Below are 14738 nucleotides of genomic sequence, written 5' to 3'. Positions count from 1 at the left end.
AGGAAAATCTCAGGACACTCCTAGGCAGGAAAGTCGGAATTCAAAAGAGGGGGCGTGGTCCTCCTCAGCCCAGACGTGACACCTAGGAGACACATAATCACCCAGTAATTGCCTTGGTTTGCACCCACAAGGTGTCCCATGTGGGAGCGGATCCAGCCAAGAGCCTCTCAAACATGGAGTTGAGAGCTGGACCGTGCAAGGAACGAGTCCCAGAAGGATCACAAGGCTGACAAGAAGCAGAACTGGGAAGGAAGGGGGCATGGAAAGATCTAGAGTTTATGGTCATTTTTTTTTTTTTTTTTTTTGGTACTGGGGTTTGAACCCAGGGGCCCTTAATCACTGAACCACATCCCCAGCCCTTTTTTGTATTTTATTTAGAGACAGGGTCTCGCTGAGTTACTTAGGACCTCTCTAAGTTGCTGAGGCTGGCTCTGAACTCTCGATCCTCCTGCCTCAGCCTCCTGAGCTGCTGGGATGACAGGTATGCCCACTGTGCCCAGCTTGGTCACCATTCTTACCCTCATGACAACCCTCAGAGAGAAGCCTCTCAAGGGACATGGCTCTACGCTGCAGAGCCGGGACCAGAGCCCAGTCCAGGGCTGTGAGATGAGAAGATTCCGGGACCCGGCTCTGCTTCTTCTGTAGGCATCCACAGGGCCCAGGCCCAGGATCTTCTTGCAGGGACACGCCTCAGCACCCACACCCTCCCCACTCACCCCACACACCCACGGACAGGCTGGGCTTCCACCAAGAAGCCCCCTGAGCTCTGGAGGAGTGACTTTGGACTTGGGCCACCTGGGTTTGCAGCCTCCATCCTCTAAGAACCTTAACTCTGTGACCCGGCTGGGTCTGAAGTCTTCCCAGGGCCTTAGTAAGAAAAGACAGCATGTCCCCTTCCTGGGACAACTGGGGGTGATTAAGACAACTCGAGGACAGAGCCTGGATGCTGAGCGAGCCTGACTCACCTGTCCCTCCCCTGGGGGACAGCACACTCTCGCCGTCACTCACCGCTCGGGAGTTGGACCCTTCCTTAGAGCGTGCCCACACCTCTTTGGTAGATGCGAACATTCCCATTTGGGACCTCTGGGCGTTCAGGTGGGAGGATGGTGATGTCACACTGTTTTGCCTCTGCCTGTTCGTCCACCCTGGAACCTGGGAGAAGGCCCTCACCAGACTTCTCACAGGTCTTCTCCCCTTGGGACATGGTTCAGGGCCTCCCTCTCACAACCCACCTGCCAGGGGCAAGAGCGACCTAGACGCTTGCAGGAGATAAACAAGAAGCTCTTGATTCACAGTCCGTCCTGACTCTAGACCTGGCTCCAGCATGGAGCTTAGAGACCTGGCAACCACGAGTGTCCCCTGACTTTGGGCAAGCCCTCTCCCGTCCCAGAACCTTGGCATCTCCAGCTGTGAACCCAAGGGACGTGATTCTTCGGGGGCATTCCAACTCAAAGTCTGAGATTCTGGTTTCAGAGACTCTGGCATTGTAAGGCCTCTAAAATCCTCTGCATAATTAAATAGAGGGAATTTTATTTTCATGGAAGCTGGTTGGGAAGTCCCTCTTTGTTGGGGAAACGCTTTGATGGATGGCTTGGGGCCCTCAGAGGCAGGGTGTGCACTGAGCCAAGAGGAAAGGGAAGAGGGGGGGAGGGGTAGCATCTGTGAGAAAGGAGCCAGGAAGGAGCGAGCAGACGGCTGCGAGCCTGCGCTGTGTGACGTGACCGTTCCCTGGGATCACCCAAACAAGCAGGAAAGTGTATAAAAACCCCAAAGTGTTTGATGTGGTTGGATTTCTTGTAGAAAGGGGCAAAGAGGTTGAGTTTTGTCTGATGCAAAGCAAACATATTTAATGGGCTCTTTGCGGGTACACATTGCCTTATAATTACTGCCCTCGACAAGCCTGCTGCCTCAGTGGCTGCCAGACCCCTGGGCCCTAACAAAGCTGCCTTTCTGCCTGTGCAAGATCAGGCTCCTCCCTACTAATGATAGTCTTGTTGAGGGCCCTTCTGTTTCATCTTGGGTTTGCTGGGACAGGGTCTCCCAGAAGACGGGGCATTCAAAATCACTGCCCTCCCCAACCCTAAACAACAATTCATATTCAGATTTAGAGCAGAGTTGCCTGGCAGTAGAGCCCTAGGCTCTTTTATCTCTGGGCCAAATTGGCTGTGTGACCCTTGGTATATCACTTACCTTCTCTGAGCCTCAGTATCCTTATCAGTGAAATAAGGCTCGGGCAAGTTTTTAAGGGTTCAAACATTCTCTAATTCTAAATGATCAGGCCAAAGATGGCAGACAGGAGCCAGAGACTGAAGGCAACTCAGTTACCTTGATGTCAACACCTGGGCCCATACCTGGCGTGGTATGCGTGCACCACAATTAAAATCTGTGCCTGTGGAGTAATCGAATGCTTTCAAAGCAGTTTAATTGTTCTGTCTATAAAGATAATACATACTCACGTAGAAACCTCAGGGAATACAGAGAAGGAATAAAGGTGCAAGCATATAAATACATTTACGAAAATCAAATTATGCAGGGAAGCCGTTTTGTGATCTGCCCTTTTTGCTTAATCGTATATCATGCAGCCTGTAAACATGCATTGGTCGTGACCCGTGTCATCTCCTGTGAATTCATAGGCTTTTGCAAACTCCTCTTGAATCAGTGGGAACTTCAGTTCCTCCCTGTTTTCTGTCCTTATAGAGATGGATAATATTTTCATGCCTGTATTTTGGTGTATTTTTTAAATGGAACAATTTCTAAGAGGTAAAATGATTGAGGTGAATCTATTCTTCACAGTAGCAATTTCACATATAGGAATTTATCTGGCAGACAGATCCACACTTGTGTCTGTAGACGAAGGTGCAAGGGCAAGTATTACAACCTCGATCACATTGAAGGTGAAGCCATTCATGTCTCCATCCATGGGTTAAATTACAATATATCCATACAATCAAATAACAATGCAGCCATTCAGAAAGAGTGGATGGATTGATACATGTTGGGCCAGTCTCTCAGATGCATTGCTAAGTTAAAGACAAAAGTAAGGTAGAAGAAGAAGGAGAAAGAGAAGAAGAAGAAGAGAAGGAGTAGGGGGAGGTGGAGGAGGAAGAAGAGGAGGAGGAAGAGGAGGAAGAGAAGGAGAGGAGGAGAAGAAAGGGAAGAGGAGAAGGAGGAGAAGAGGAAGAGGAGGAGGAGGAGAAGAGGAGGAGGAGGAGAAGGAGAAGGGGAGGAAGGGGAAGAGAAGGAGGAGGAAGAGGAGAAGGAGGAGGAGGAGGAGAAGGAGAAGGAGAGGAGGAGATAGAAGCCAGGAATGGGGGTGAAGCTTGGTTTCTGAGCTCTTAGGAACATTCCACTGTACTATCTTTTCCAAAAGACCATTTGAAAGAGCAGCACCACTGTGGCGTGGTTCACTGGGCTCCTTTCTAGGTATACACGTGTTTTCAAAGCACCCTTTTTCTTGCAGTACCCCTGGCCCTGAGTGCTCTGTGACTCCTCATTGCAAGGTCAAGTTCAAAACCCTTGCTGCGGCCTTCGATGCCCGTTGCAACACCATCCCGACTGTCCCCAAGGCCTTCATTTCCCTGTATGAACACGCTGTCTCCTCACATAGGCTCAGCAGCATCTCCAGCCCCTACCAACCTCCCACGGCAGGAAGATGCTGACCAAGCTGCCGCCTGGCTCGCTCCCCTCTGGAAGCCTGGCCTGGCCACCAGGGCCTGCAGGGTCTCGCCCGCGTGGAGCTCCCTCTGTCTGCCTGTCCACCTGTGGACCTCCCTGTGCAACGATTGTGTCTTCCCACTTCAGTCTCCTTGTTGGGAGGGCCTCCCGCCCCCCATCCTCCTCATTCCTCACGCCAAACTCTAGAGCCGATGGCACGGAAGTCCGTGCTAACGCCCCATGTTCTTTTGGGGAAAGTGGAAAGAGACAGGGGCCATTCCTCCGACAGTGGAGGATGGAATGGGGCTTTTCCAGGGAACCAGACAGCAGAGGCCAGTGTGGCCCCCACCCTGGCACAGTGAGGGCTTCTATTTAAAAAACTTTTTAACTTGTTCTTTTTAGCTATTCATGACAGTAGCATGTATTTTGACATAATATACATACATGGAGTCTAACTTCCCATTCTTGTAACCACATGTATATGATATGGAATTACACTGGTCATATATTCATATAGGAACATAGGAAAGTAATGTAATTCTCTCTTTCCTATTTCCATCCCCCTTCCCATCCCTTCATTCCTTTTTGTCTAATCCACAGTACTTCTGTCTCCCCATGTTTATTGTGTGTTAGTATCCACATATCAGAGAAAGCATTCAGCCTTTGGCTTTTTTGGGATTGGCTTGTTTCACATAGCATGGTAGTCTCCAGTTCTATACATTTACCAGCAAATGCCATAATTTCTTTCTTCTTTAAGGCTGAGTAATATTCCATTTTGTATATATACCATATTTTCTTTATCTGTTCAACTGTTGAAGGACACCTAGGCTGGTTCCATAGTTTAGCTGTTATGAATTGAGCTGTTATAAACATTGATGTGGCTGCAAGTGTGAGGGCTTCTTCAACACGCTTAAGACGTCAGCAAACTGCAGGTACCAAACCAATTTTTAAAAATGATTTTGAAGAAACAGAGTAATCATCTTGGGAAAACCAAGAATTTTGTTGAGTTTATTTAATTTCCATGTCACTGTTGTTTTCGTTATATCGATTGGGAGGGCCCTATGCTATTTCCAGGGTTTAGGACCTTTACCTAGCACTGCCTCAAGGTGTTCAGATAGCTGTGAAACTCAGTGCATTTTTCTTGAACCAGCAGCTGAGGTATGCCTCGGGGGCTGGAGAGAAACACAGACTCTCAGCCCTACCTCAAACTCCCTGCTATAGTTTAGATCTCAAATGTCCCTCAAAAGCCATGTATTAAAGGTTTGGTGATCATCTTGGTATTGGGAGGTGGTGGAAACGTGGAGAGGTAGGGTCAGTTGGGAGGTCTTCAGGTTATTGGGGGTGTGCCCATGGAGGGGATGTTGAGACTTAGGCCCATCCTCTTCCTGTTTTCACATCTTGGTTGTGAGGTAAGTGGTTTGTTCTACCTCATACTCCTGCCATGATGTGCTCCCTCAAAATGTAAGCCAAACAACCTTTTCTCTTGACAAACTGATTATCTCAGGAATTTGTTATAGTAACAGCAAACTGTCAAACACAACTCCTGAATGAGAAAACTGCATTTGAACAGTTTCTTGGGTGATTCATGTGCACATTAAAATTCAGAAATCTAGAGTAGTGTTCTTCAAAGGGAGAGTCATGGTCCCCAAAACTTTCAGGGAATTTCACGACATGATTAAGGTTTTCTTTGTTTGTTTGCCTATTTCACTCTCATTCTCTCATGAGTGGAATTTTCTGGAGGCCACATGACATGTGGTATTGCAAAAATTGAATGCAGAAGCCCCTATGAGAATCTAGCTGTTCTTTATGAAGTCTTCCATTTAAAGAGATGGGCAAATAACAACAACAATAATAAAATTCCAAACAACAACAAGAATAACAACAACAAAAAATCTAAAAAACATATGAAACAATGCCACTCTAATATTTGTTTTGGTTTTGGAAACTTCAGTTATTTCTTAAGTGTATGTTATCTGTGTTAAGATGCAATGGGTTTATTATTTTAAATGATAATGAATAAATATTTTTAAGCTTCTGAGCGTTAACTTCCAAATTGGTAAATATCCATAGATATAACCCACGCGAGCAAGTTCTCTTTGGGGTTCTCAGTAATTTTTAAGAGCGTCACGTCTGAGACCTGCTGGCACAGAACACCCTTTGCCTCTAGGATTCTAGTTCTGTCCCTTAAGAGAAAACTGAAGACTGACCAAATCACAGGCCTCATGAGACTGAACATGAGGCCACATACCCAAGAACCTAAGGCAGCGGTGCTCTGTCTGCAGGGGCATCCGGGTCCCTCTAGGGCGGGGAACCCCATTTTAAGCCCTGCGGCTCCTGTGACTGCGGGCCTGGTGCTGCCTATGGGCACATTCCAAGGTCTGAGCTGCCATCTGGACATAGGTTCTTCCGTGCGCTGTAACTGGGAGTCCCTGACGTCGTCTTGGGATTCATCCTCACAAGACAGTGAGTCAGAAGGACCCATCAGAGCTAGACCTGGACTGGTCAGGTGACAGGCTGCCCTGTCTCCTTCTGGGCCTCTGTTAACCCAGCTGTAAAATGAAGATGATACTGGTTCCTCCCACCCTGGGTGAAGTCACTGTGAAGCTCTAACTCATCTCCACCTCACCTCATCCTGACAGCGATGACCTTGGTCAGCGATCTAGGCAGCCAGAGTTTGGGCTCCGGGAGGGAGGTGCTCACCCAGCCAGAAGGCAGAAACCCTTGTCCCCTCCTTGTTCTTGCCCCCTCAGCATGGGACAGAGAAGCCATGGGGCATGCCAGGATGTCAGAGGTGGCTTCACCCACCTGGTGTTTGTGTGTTGCCTGTTCATCCATCTGTCCATTTTCCAAACATTATGGGAACCTAGAAGCTGCTGTAAAGCTACAAAGCATTCTGTGCTTACTGTGTTTTGGTTTTGAATGCTCAGGAGTCTCCTTCCTCATGATCCCCTTCCTCATTCACTCATTCACCCATTTTTCATTCATTCACATTCGGAAATCCGTTTAACAAAGACTTCTCAGGCCCAGTAAAGAGCTAATTGCTGGGAAGCCTACTGAGATGTCAGTGGCTGTGGCCCTTTTCCTGTCACTGTCTAGATACCATTTGATTCTAAATCCTTTCCTTGGTGCATATGGACTCATCCACTCTATGATGGGGAGAATGTTTTTGAAATATTTGCAATTTTATTTCCTGTCAATCATGTTGAACTGGAAACTCAAGTCTCAGTGATTCAGGAGTAGGTAGAAGGGACCAATAGCAATGGACTGTTATCCAGAACTGATTGCCTGGGTAAGTTTTTTTGGTTTCTATTTTGTCTCTCATAAGATAATGTGTCTTTAAAGCTACACTTTGCCAAAGAAGTGCCTAGTAAACTCTTAAACTTCCATCAACAATCAGGAGTCAGGCCTAATGGACTTGACCATCAAGGTTACTAAGCTATGTCCAGAGATTTCTGGCTATACCATTTAAAGGGCATTCTTTCCACCATGGAAAAGAAGCCCACTTTGACTTTTGTGGGAAGGGATGCCAAGGAAGAGAAACAGATTCTCAACTGACACCACCTCTCTCAACCAAATTTCCAGTGGCTACATAGTTTCATGGGGAAAGTAAAAATTAAGAGGGCTTTTCCAACTGACTTATGGTAGGAAGAAAAACCAGAATAGTGGTCATCTCTGGGATTGTTGTGGGGATAAAAATTAGCTGGAAAAGAACATGAGGGAAATTTATGGTGTGATGGTTTGTTCTGAATCTTAATTGGGATGTTGGTTGCATAGGCTTTTGTTAAAATCTAGCAAAGGTACACTTAAGTTGTGTATGTTTCATTGCATGTGAATTAAACATCAAGAAAAAAGGTGCAAACTAAATTTAAACTCTATTAATGATAGTTATATTGAAATATTTGGAGGGAGGTGTACCAATGCCTGAAATTTATTTTGAAAAGTGCCAAAATGAGATGGTTGGACAGATGGATGGGTGGATGGTGATAGAACAAATATAGTAACATATTAATGGTAGACTCTTAGGTGGTAGGTGTATGGTACTCACTATTAATTCTTTTAACTTTGCTGTATGTTTGAAAATTTTCAGAACACTATTTTTCAAAAGGGCTTTTGCCCTATGTGGTATCCTGTTTCTAGCTGCCCTGCACCTTTTGAATGCCCTTGCTACATGTTGTGAATTTCCAGCCTCAACAGCCCCACCATCCAAAGGTAGAACACAGGAATTTCAAAGCCCACGCTCCCTTTCAGGCAGGATGCTGCCCTGTGACCTGCATTCGTCAAAAATCAGATCCAAGCAGGCAGGACCCCAGCTCAGAAGGGTGCAGTCTGATGAGACCCACTCTTTGCACATCAGTGTTTGCTGACCCAGGTGATGGGCTTCCCAGGAAGTGCCAGAGTGAGTCCCTGTCCCAGAAGAGGCACTGGCAGAGCAGGGGCAGGAGCGTCAGGAGCAGCTGCTGCTTCCTCTTCAGGCCTCTGAGGTTCTGGATGGCATTCCTGGAGACTGAGTGCTCCTGAAGGTTCTGTGGGTCCTCCTTATCCTTTTAATATGCTCATCCAGGTATTCTGACACAAGCTTCCTGTGCATCGAAGGCAGGGATCCAGAAGTTTCTGCATGCCTGAGCGAGGGGAACTGGAGATGTTGAAAGGGCCTGTTGACAAGCAGGATTTGGGACAGAAGCCATAGGGAGTAAGAACTGCTCAGCTGGAGGCACATGGGAAGGACCTCAGGACCACAGGACCACAGCCTCCAGACCTGAGCGCCAGCACCATGCCCGAAGGCCAGATGGGCTCAGGTGCACATCCAGCGTCACCAGTTAAGGGCCAGACCTGATAAGTCTCTCAGTAATCAGAGAACATGTGGGTCCCCGGCCCCAACATAGAAGCCCCATTCCAAGTCCCCCAGATGCAATTCTGGAGAAGAACAAGAGCAGAAGCCATCCAAGGGATTGGGCAATCACTCAATAGGGACTGAATCATCTCTGTAAGACCTCTGGGATAGGAATGGTCTAAGGTGCCATCGATTCAAGTTGAAATGTATTTTTCCTGAGACCTAGCAGGCCCAGGGCTCATAAAGATTAGATCAGTGATTTAAAAAAGTAAAAGCCACATATATTTTACCTTTTGGAGAAATCTTAATGCTATCTATATCTACTGTGTACTTCCTACATTCCAGGGGCGATTCTAATTGTCTTTTTTGTGTATTATTTAGGCACTAGTGTGGTTCCTACTTGCCAGAAGGGCAAATTCAGAAAGGATACACACGGTCCTCAAGGTCACAAAGTTGCTAATCGATGGAGTCAGAATTGAAACCCAGACAGCCTGAGTTCAGCATCTACATCCTTAACCAGGGCACACTCTGATTCCTGTACAGTTCCTTCATCTCTTTAGTACATGGCTAGTGCTATCGTGGGCAGGGACAGGCAGAGCAGAAACAAGGAGGTTGTCATGCTCTGACTTTGCTGGTTCAATTATCACTTTGTTCAAGATTCTGCGCTTTATCCTGTTAACCGCCAAGCGTACATGGGTGCCGACATCGTGGAAGACTGGGGGTCAGATGCACTCCTGACCCTGGGCATTACGTGGCCCAGCATTTCTCCATTTATTTATTCACTCATTCATTTATACAATGTTTATTAACACCTGCTGCTTGCAAGAGGATAGTGGAGGGGGAGGGGAAGGGGAAGCAGAAATGAAAAAGACAGTCCCGCGCCTTGAAGGGGCTCAATATCATAAGAAAGAAAAACAAACACACATAATAGCTATGACAACACAGGGTAGAAATTGGTGCTTCCTGAGAGATGCATGAGCAGAGAGCTGTGCTAGCTCGGAGCTGGCAGAGGACATTTCCAGCAAAGGTTTCCTAGGAAACAGAATAAAAGTAATTTAATTCTGTCAGGAGAACGATATTCTTCCTGTGAATCCTAAGTGCTTTTTTATTACATCTCAAATGGAATCAGTTGGAAAAAAGATATAATCTTACAATCTAATCCCCAATCTTTCCTGCCCCCAAAGAAGTCTCAAGGGAAATGAAAAAGGAAGAAAAAGACAAAATAATTAGGAGTAAGAGTCTTCCAGCTCTGACTGCATCCAGGCCGGCACAAACTGGATCAAGTGCAGCTCAGACACTCCAGAAAGCCAGGCAGGAAGGTTGCCCATCAAAACACAAAAATACTTTACTGAGAGATTTGCAGGACAGAGCGGTAAAGGGGACTTTCAGATAAGACACTGGAGTGGACCCCTGCAGAAATTTCCGGGAACCTTGCCAAAATAACACCAGAGTTCTGGTGCTCTCTAGCACGGTAGGGTGACGGTAGTTGACATTTATTGTCTTTTTCGAAAGAGCTAAAAGAGAGCACCTTGAATGGTCCCAAGACAAAGAAATGATAAATGTTTGAGGTGGATATGTTCATTACCCTGATTCGAACATTACACATTGTATGCATGTATCAAAATATCACATTGAACTCCAGAAATACTAAAATACTTAAAAATAAAGAGTTTCTGTGCAAAAAGCACAAATGCACCAGGATGGGGGACATGGATGCTCCCTGGAGAAGGTAACAGCAGCAAAACTCTGACAGCTGGAAAGCAGAAGGAAGGCTGCAAATAATTTAGCAGATCTGAAAAAACCGTTCCTAACCCGACAGTCGAGAAATCCAGACAATGATGAAAACAGACCCAATATTCACTGCCAAATCCCCTTGAAAGCTCTGCAATGGAGGGACTTATGGTAATAAAATAAAAAAGAATTGGTTGAAAAATCTGTTCCCCTCCCTATACTGAGCTTAGAGACTTTCCCCAGCCCAACAAAAGTCTGCAGCTTTACTCATTGGGGAGAGTAAAGCAGAGGGTTTTGTTGTTGTTGTTGTTTTTGTGGTTGTTTTTTGTTTTGTGCTGGAGATTGAATCCCGGGGTGTTTAACCGCTGAGTCACATCCCCAGCCCTTTTTTGTATTTTATTTAGAGACAGGGTCTCACTGAGTTGCTAAGGGCCTCACTAAGTTGTGAGTTCTGACTTTGAACTCACAATCCTCCTGCCTCAGCCTCCTGAGCTGCTGGGAATAGAGGCACATGCCACCACCCCTGGCAGCAGAGGGTCTTTGACTGAAGCACAGCAAGCTCCATCGAGGGCTGGGCTGCCACACTGACAATGGGGCATTGGGGGGACGTCTACAGGCTGAGTTGCTGGCCCTCCCCCCTCTGGCTTCAGCCCACACACCCCAGGCATGATGCTGGCAGCTTCTGACTTGGTGATGATAGAAAGGAAATGAAGTCAAGTGAGCACGAATACAGGGACAAGTCTTAAACTGGGGCTCAGCACTGAATGGGAGGGAGACCAACCAGCTCCCTTAACAAAAGGGGGACACAGGTTTTTATTGACTGCTGGGGTGGGCTAGACTCTGGTCATTTCCACTGTAGGAAGCTGACTTCCTACAGATGTTTCTTCTAGAGTGGGACTTGGACTGCTGGATGGTCATGGTCAACGTCTACTCTTGTAGCTGGTGCCATCATCCTGTGCAAACATCCCGGCCTCATGGCTCAATCTGGACCTTGAGCTGGGGCTGAAGGACTTGGGCTGCTTGTGCTGCTATAGCTGCTGGTAAAGCATGCGCCTGGGCAGAAGGAAACGGACCAGCTCCAAGGGGCAGTCGACATGTCTACATGCAGAGCTGAGTGACTTGGACTCAAAGGTAAGCCTGCAAAGGGCGCAGACACCGTGTGTAGACGGGGATCCCATTCCAGTTCCTCGCCAGACTTCTGCAGGCCCCTCATATCTGTGACCCAGGAAACGGGAGATTCAGTATAAAAGAAGAAGAATCAATTGTCCTTCAGCAAAAGTAGCCCGAAAGCCCCTGAAGGGTAACCTAGGCAACCATTATCATCATAACCCACATGTCAGAGGTGTTATCTACAACAAAGCTCCTGGGAGATTAATAATATATTGCCAGCTGTTACCTCCCAAAAGAGTGATTTTGAAGTTGACTAAGAATAAGTGAAGCTGGAGGGTTTATTTAGGTTTTTTTCCCCCAGTAACAATTTCATCTTGTGAAAACATTTCTGCTTCTGTGGTTTTATCAAGCTCTCAGGACAGGTCTGTTCAAAAGAGCACAAGGGTAGAGAAGCAACGTGCTGGGCTACAAAGGGGAAGGGTTGATGGCACTCAGCGGTTTATTTCATTGTCCTAGTCTTTGTCCCTGAGTGTCTCACTAATACCTCTCAGGGTCTGACCAGCTCAAAAAGAAAAACTTGAAACTATTGACACAGAGCATCCTCAGCCAAATAGCCGTGGACAGTCACCCTACCAGGACACCCTCAGACACCAGCTTCTCTCGGGAACTTCCGTCAGCTCTGTAGTCCCCTCTCTTAAATATGAATGGGCAAGAATCACTGGCTAGCTGAAGAAAACTTCTAACACGAAAGAGAAAGGAAGTAACACATATATTGAAATGAAAAACCAGGAGGAAACAGTTTATTTGAGAAGAAGACAATTGAGGAAAATAAACTCTTCTTGATATCTTCAGAGCTGTGAGAAGACACTGCAATTATAAAACAAGAACAGGGATGATAGGAACATCCAAACCAAAAAAAGTTTGGAAATTCCAAATATGATAGTGGGGAAAAAAAAAATCTCAATATGCCAATAAGAGAATATTTTTTTAATTTTATTTTTAAAATTTTAAAAATTTTTATTGTAAACAAATGGAATACATGTTGTTTCTGTTTGTACATGGAGTAATGGCATACCATTTGCGTAATCATACATTTACATAGGGTAATGGTGTTTGATTCATTCTGTTATTTTTTCCTTCCCCCCCACCCCTTCCACCCCTCTTTTCCTTCTATACAGTCCCTCCTTCCTCCATTCTTGCCCCCCTCCCACCCCCCATTATGTGTCATCATCCACTTATCAGATCATTTGTCCTTTGGTTTTTTGAGATTGACTTATCTCACTTAACATGATATTCTCCAATTTCATCCATTTGCCTGCAAATGCCATAATTTTATTATTCTTTATAGCTGAGTAATATTCCAGTGTGTGTGTGTGTGTGTGTGTGTGTGTGTGTGTGTATCACAGTTTCTTTATCCATTCATCAACTAAAGGACATCTAGGTTGGTTCCACAGTCCAGCTATTGTGAATTGAGCAGCTATGAACATTGATGTGGCTGTATCTCTGTAGTATGCTAATTTTAAGCCCTTTGGGTATAGACTGAGGAGTGGGATAGCTGGATCAAATGGTGGGTCCATTCCAAGTTTTCTAAGGAATCTCCACACTGCTTTCCAGAGTGGCTGCACTAATTTGCAACCCCACCAGCAATGTATGAGTGTACCTTTCTCCCCACATCCTCGCCAACACCTATTGTTGCTTGTATTCTTGATAATCGCCATTCTAATTGGGGTGAGATAGAATCTTAGTGTAGTTTTGATGGTGAACATTTTTTCATATGTTTGATTGCTTGTAGATCTTCTTCTGTGAAGAGTCCATATCCGTAGCCCATTTGTTGATTGGGTTATTTGTATTCTTGGTGTAGAGTTTTTTGAGTTCTTTATATATTCTGGAAATTAGTGCTCTATCTGAAGTATGAGTGGCAAAGATATTCTCCCACTCTGTAGGCTCTCTCTTCGCATTGCTGATAGTTTCCTTTGCTGAGAGAAAGCTATTTAAGAGAATATTATTAATCATCAAGTAGCTTAAAAAGAAAAACCAGGGGGAATGAGAACTATAAGATAATTAGAAGGTCAATCCACGAGGTTCAATATTTGAGCAATTGGAGGAGAAATAGAAGGAAGGAGAGACAGAGATAAAATGAACTGCGAGAGAGTGAGATAGCAGAGAGGGGAAAAATTATCAATAAAATATTTTAAGAAAAAGTTCAGAACCAAAGGATTGGATTTTTCTGATTTTCCTTTTTTTCTTTTTTGAGCCAGTGTCTCTCTCCATGTTGTTCAGGCCAGCCTTGAACTCCTGGGCTGAAACCATCCTCCCACCTCAGCCTCCAGAGTAGCTGAGACTACAGGTGCATACCACCTCTAGTCCCAGCTACAGGTGGGACTGATTTGCCAAGTTAAAAGGACTCACTGAATGCCAAGGGGTAATGATGAAAATAGTAGTTTATAATTTCACCAAGTCTTGTGAAATTATAAACTATTAGAGACAAAGAGACGATCCTATAAACGTCCAGAGGAAAACGAACCACACATAAAAGACAGGGAATCCAAGGGACTTCAGTTTTCCCAACAATAATATAGAATGCAGAAAATTTGGAACAGAAAATAATTTCCATTTTAGGATTCCATACCCTGTCAAATTATAAGGCAAATGTAAAGATGAAGACATTTTTAAACATGAGAAGAGTGAGCCAGGTAAGAAGACACATGTGGTAGAGATCCAGCATAGAAGATCTGCAGATTTCAGGGTGATCCTAAAGGAAAACTCCAGAATATCATCTGGCAATTGAGCCCAAAGACCAACCAGTTCAGGGTAGAGTAGATGAGAAGACTTTAAGAGAAACTTCTTTAGGCTGTTAAATCTGATAGAACAGCTGGTGTTTCTAGACATCTTGATAGTCTATTTTTTTTTTTTTTTTTTTTTTTTGGGTGCTGGGGATCAAACCCAGGGCCTTGTGCTTACAAGGCAGGCACTCTACCGACTGAGCTATCTCCCCAGCCCCTGGATAGTGTATTTTAACAACTGGCCAGGGTTTAGTGTTGAAATAGTTTTAAGGATATAGAAAATTAAGCAAATAGAGTCTAGACTTTGAATCATTAACTCCAGGGAAACCAAAATGTTGTTCAGGAAAGGAAAAATAAACACAATTTAACTCCACAGATCAACTGTGTGTTTACAAAGTCATAAAGATGTAAGGACTACGGCCAGGTAGTGGTGCATGTCTGTAATCCCAGAGGCTTGGGAGGCTGAGGTAGGAGGATTGCAAGTTCAAGGACAGCCTTGGCAACTTAGTGAGACCTTGTCTCAAATTTAAAAATTAATTAATTAAAGTGAGGGAGGGAGGGAGGAGACTGGGGGATTGGGGATCCAGCTCAGGGGTAAAGTGCTCCTGGATTCAATCCCTAGTTCCCTC

General features: G+C 45.3%; 1 protein-coding gene across 1 annotated transcript in view; it reads right to left on the bottom strand.

Annotated features, from left to right (window-relative positions):
* The window catches only part of Tgm6 (transglutaminase 6), a 28656-nt gene extending 27452 nt beyond the window's left edge, over window positions 1–1204 (bottom strand). Inside the window, exon 1 of the mRNA XM_047539240.1 lies at window positions 1048–1204. Within this exon, the coding sequence (XP_047395196.1) occupies window positions 1048–1204 (157 nt within the window). The remainder of the gene's footprint in view (window positions 1–1047) is intronic.
* Window positions 1205–14738: the final 13534 nt, after the last annotated feature.

Source organism: Sciurus carolinensis, chromosome 2, assembly GCF_902686445.1.
Source record: "Sciurus carolinensis chromosome 2, mSciCar1.2, whole genome shotgun sequence".
NCBI classification, from domain to species: domain Eukaryota; kingdom Metazoa; phylum Chordata; class Mammalia; order Rodentia; family Sciuridae; genus Sciurus; species Sciurus carolinensis.
Note: the sequence above shows the minus strand (reverse complement) of the source record. Positions and strands in the feature narration are given on the sequence as shown.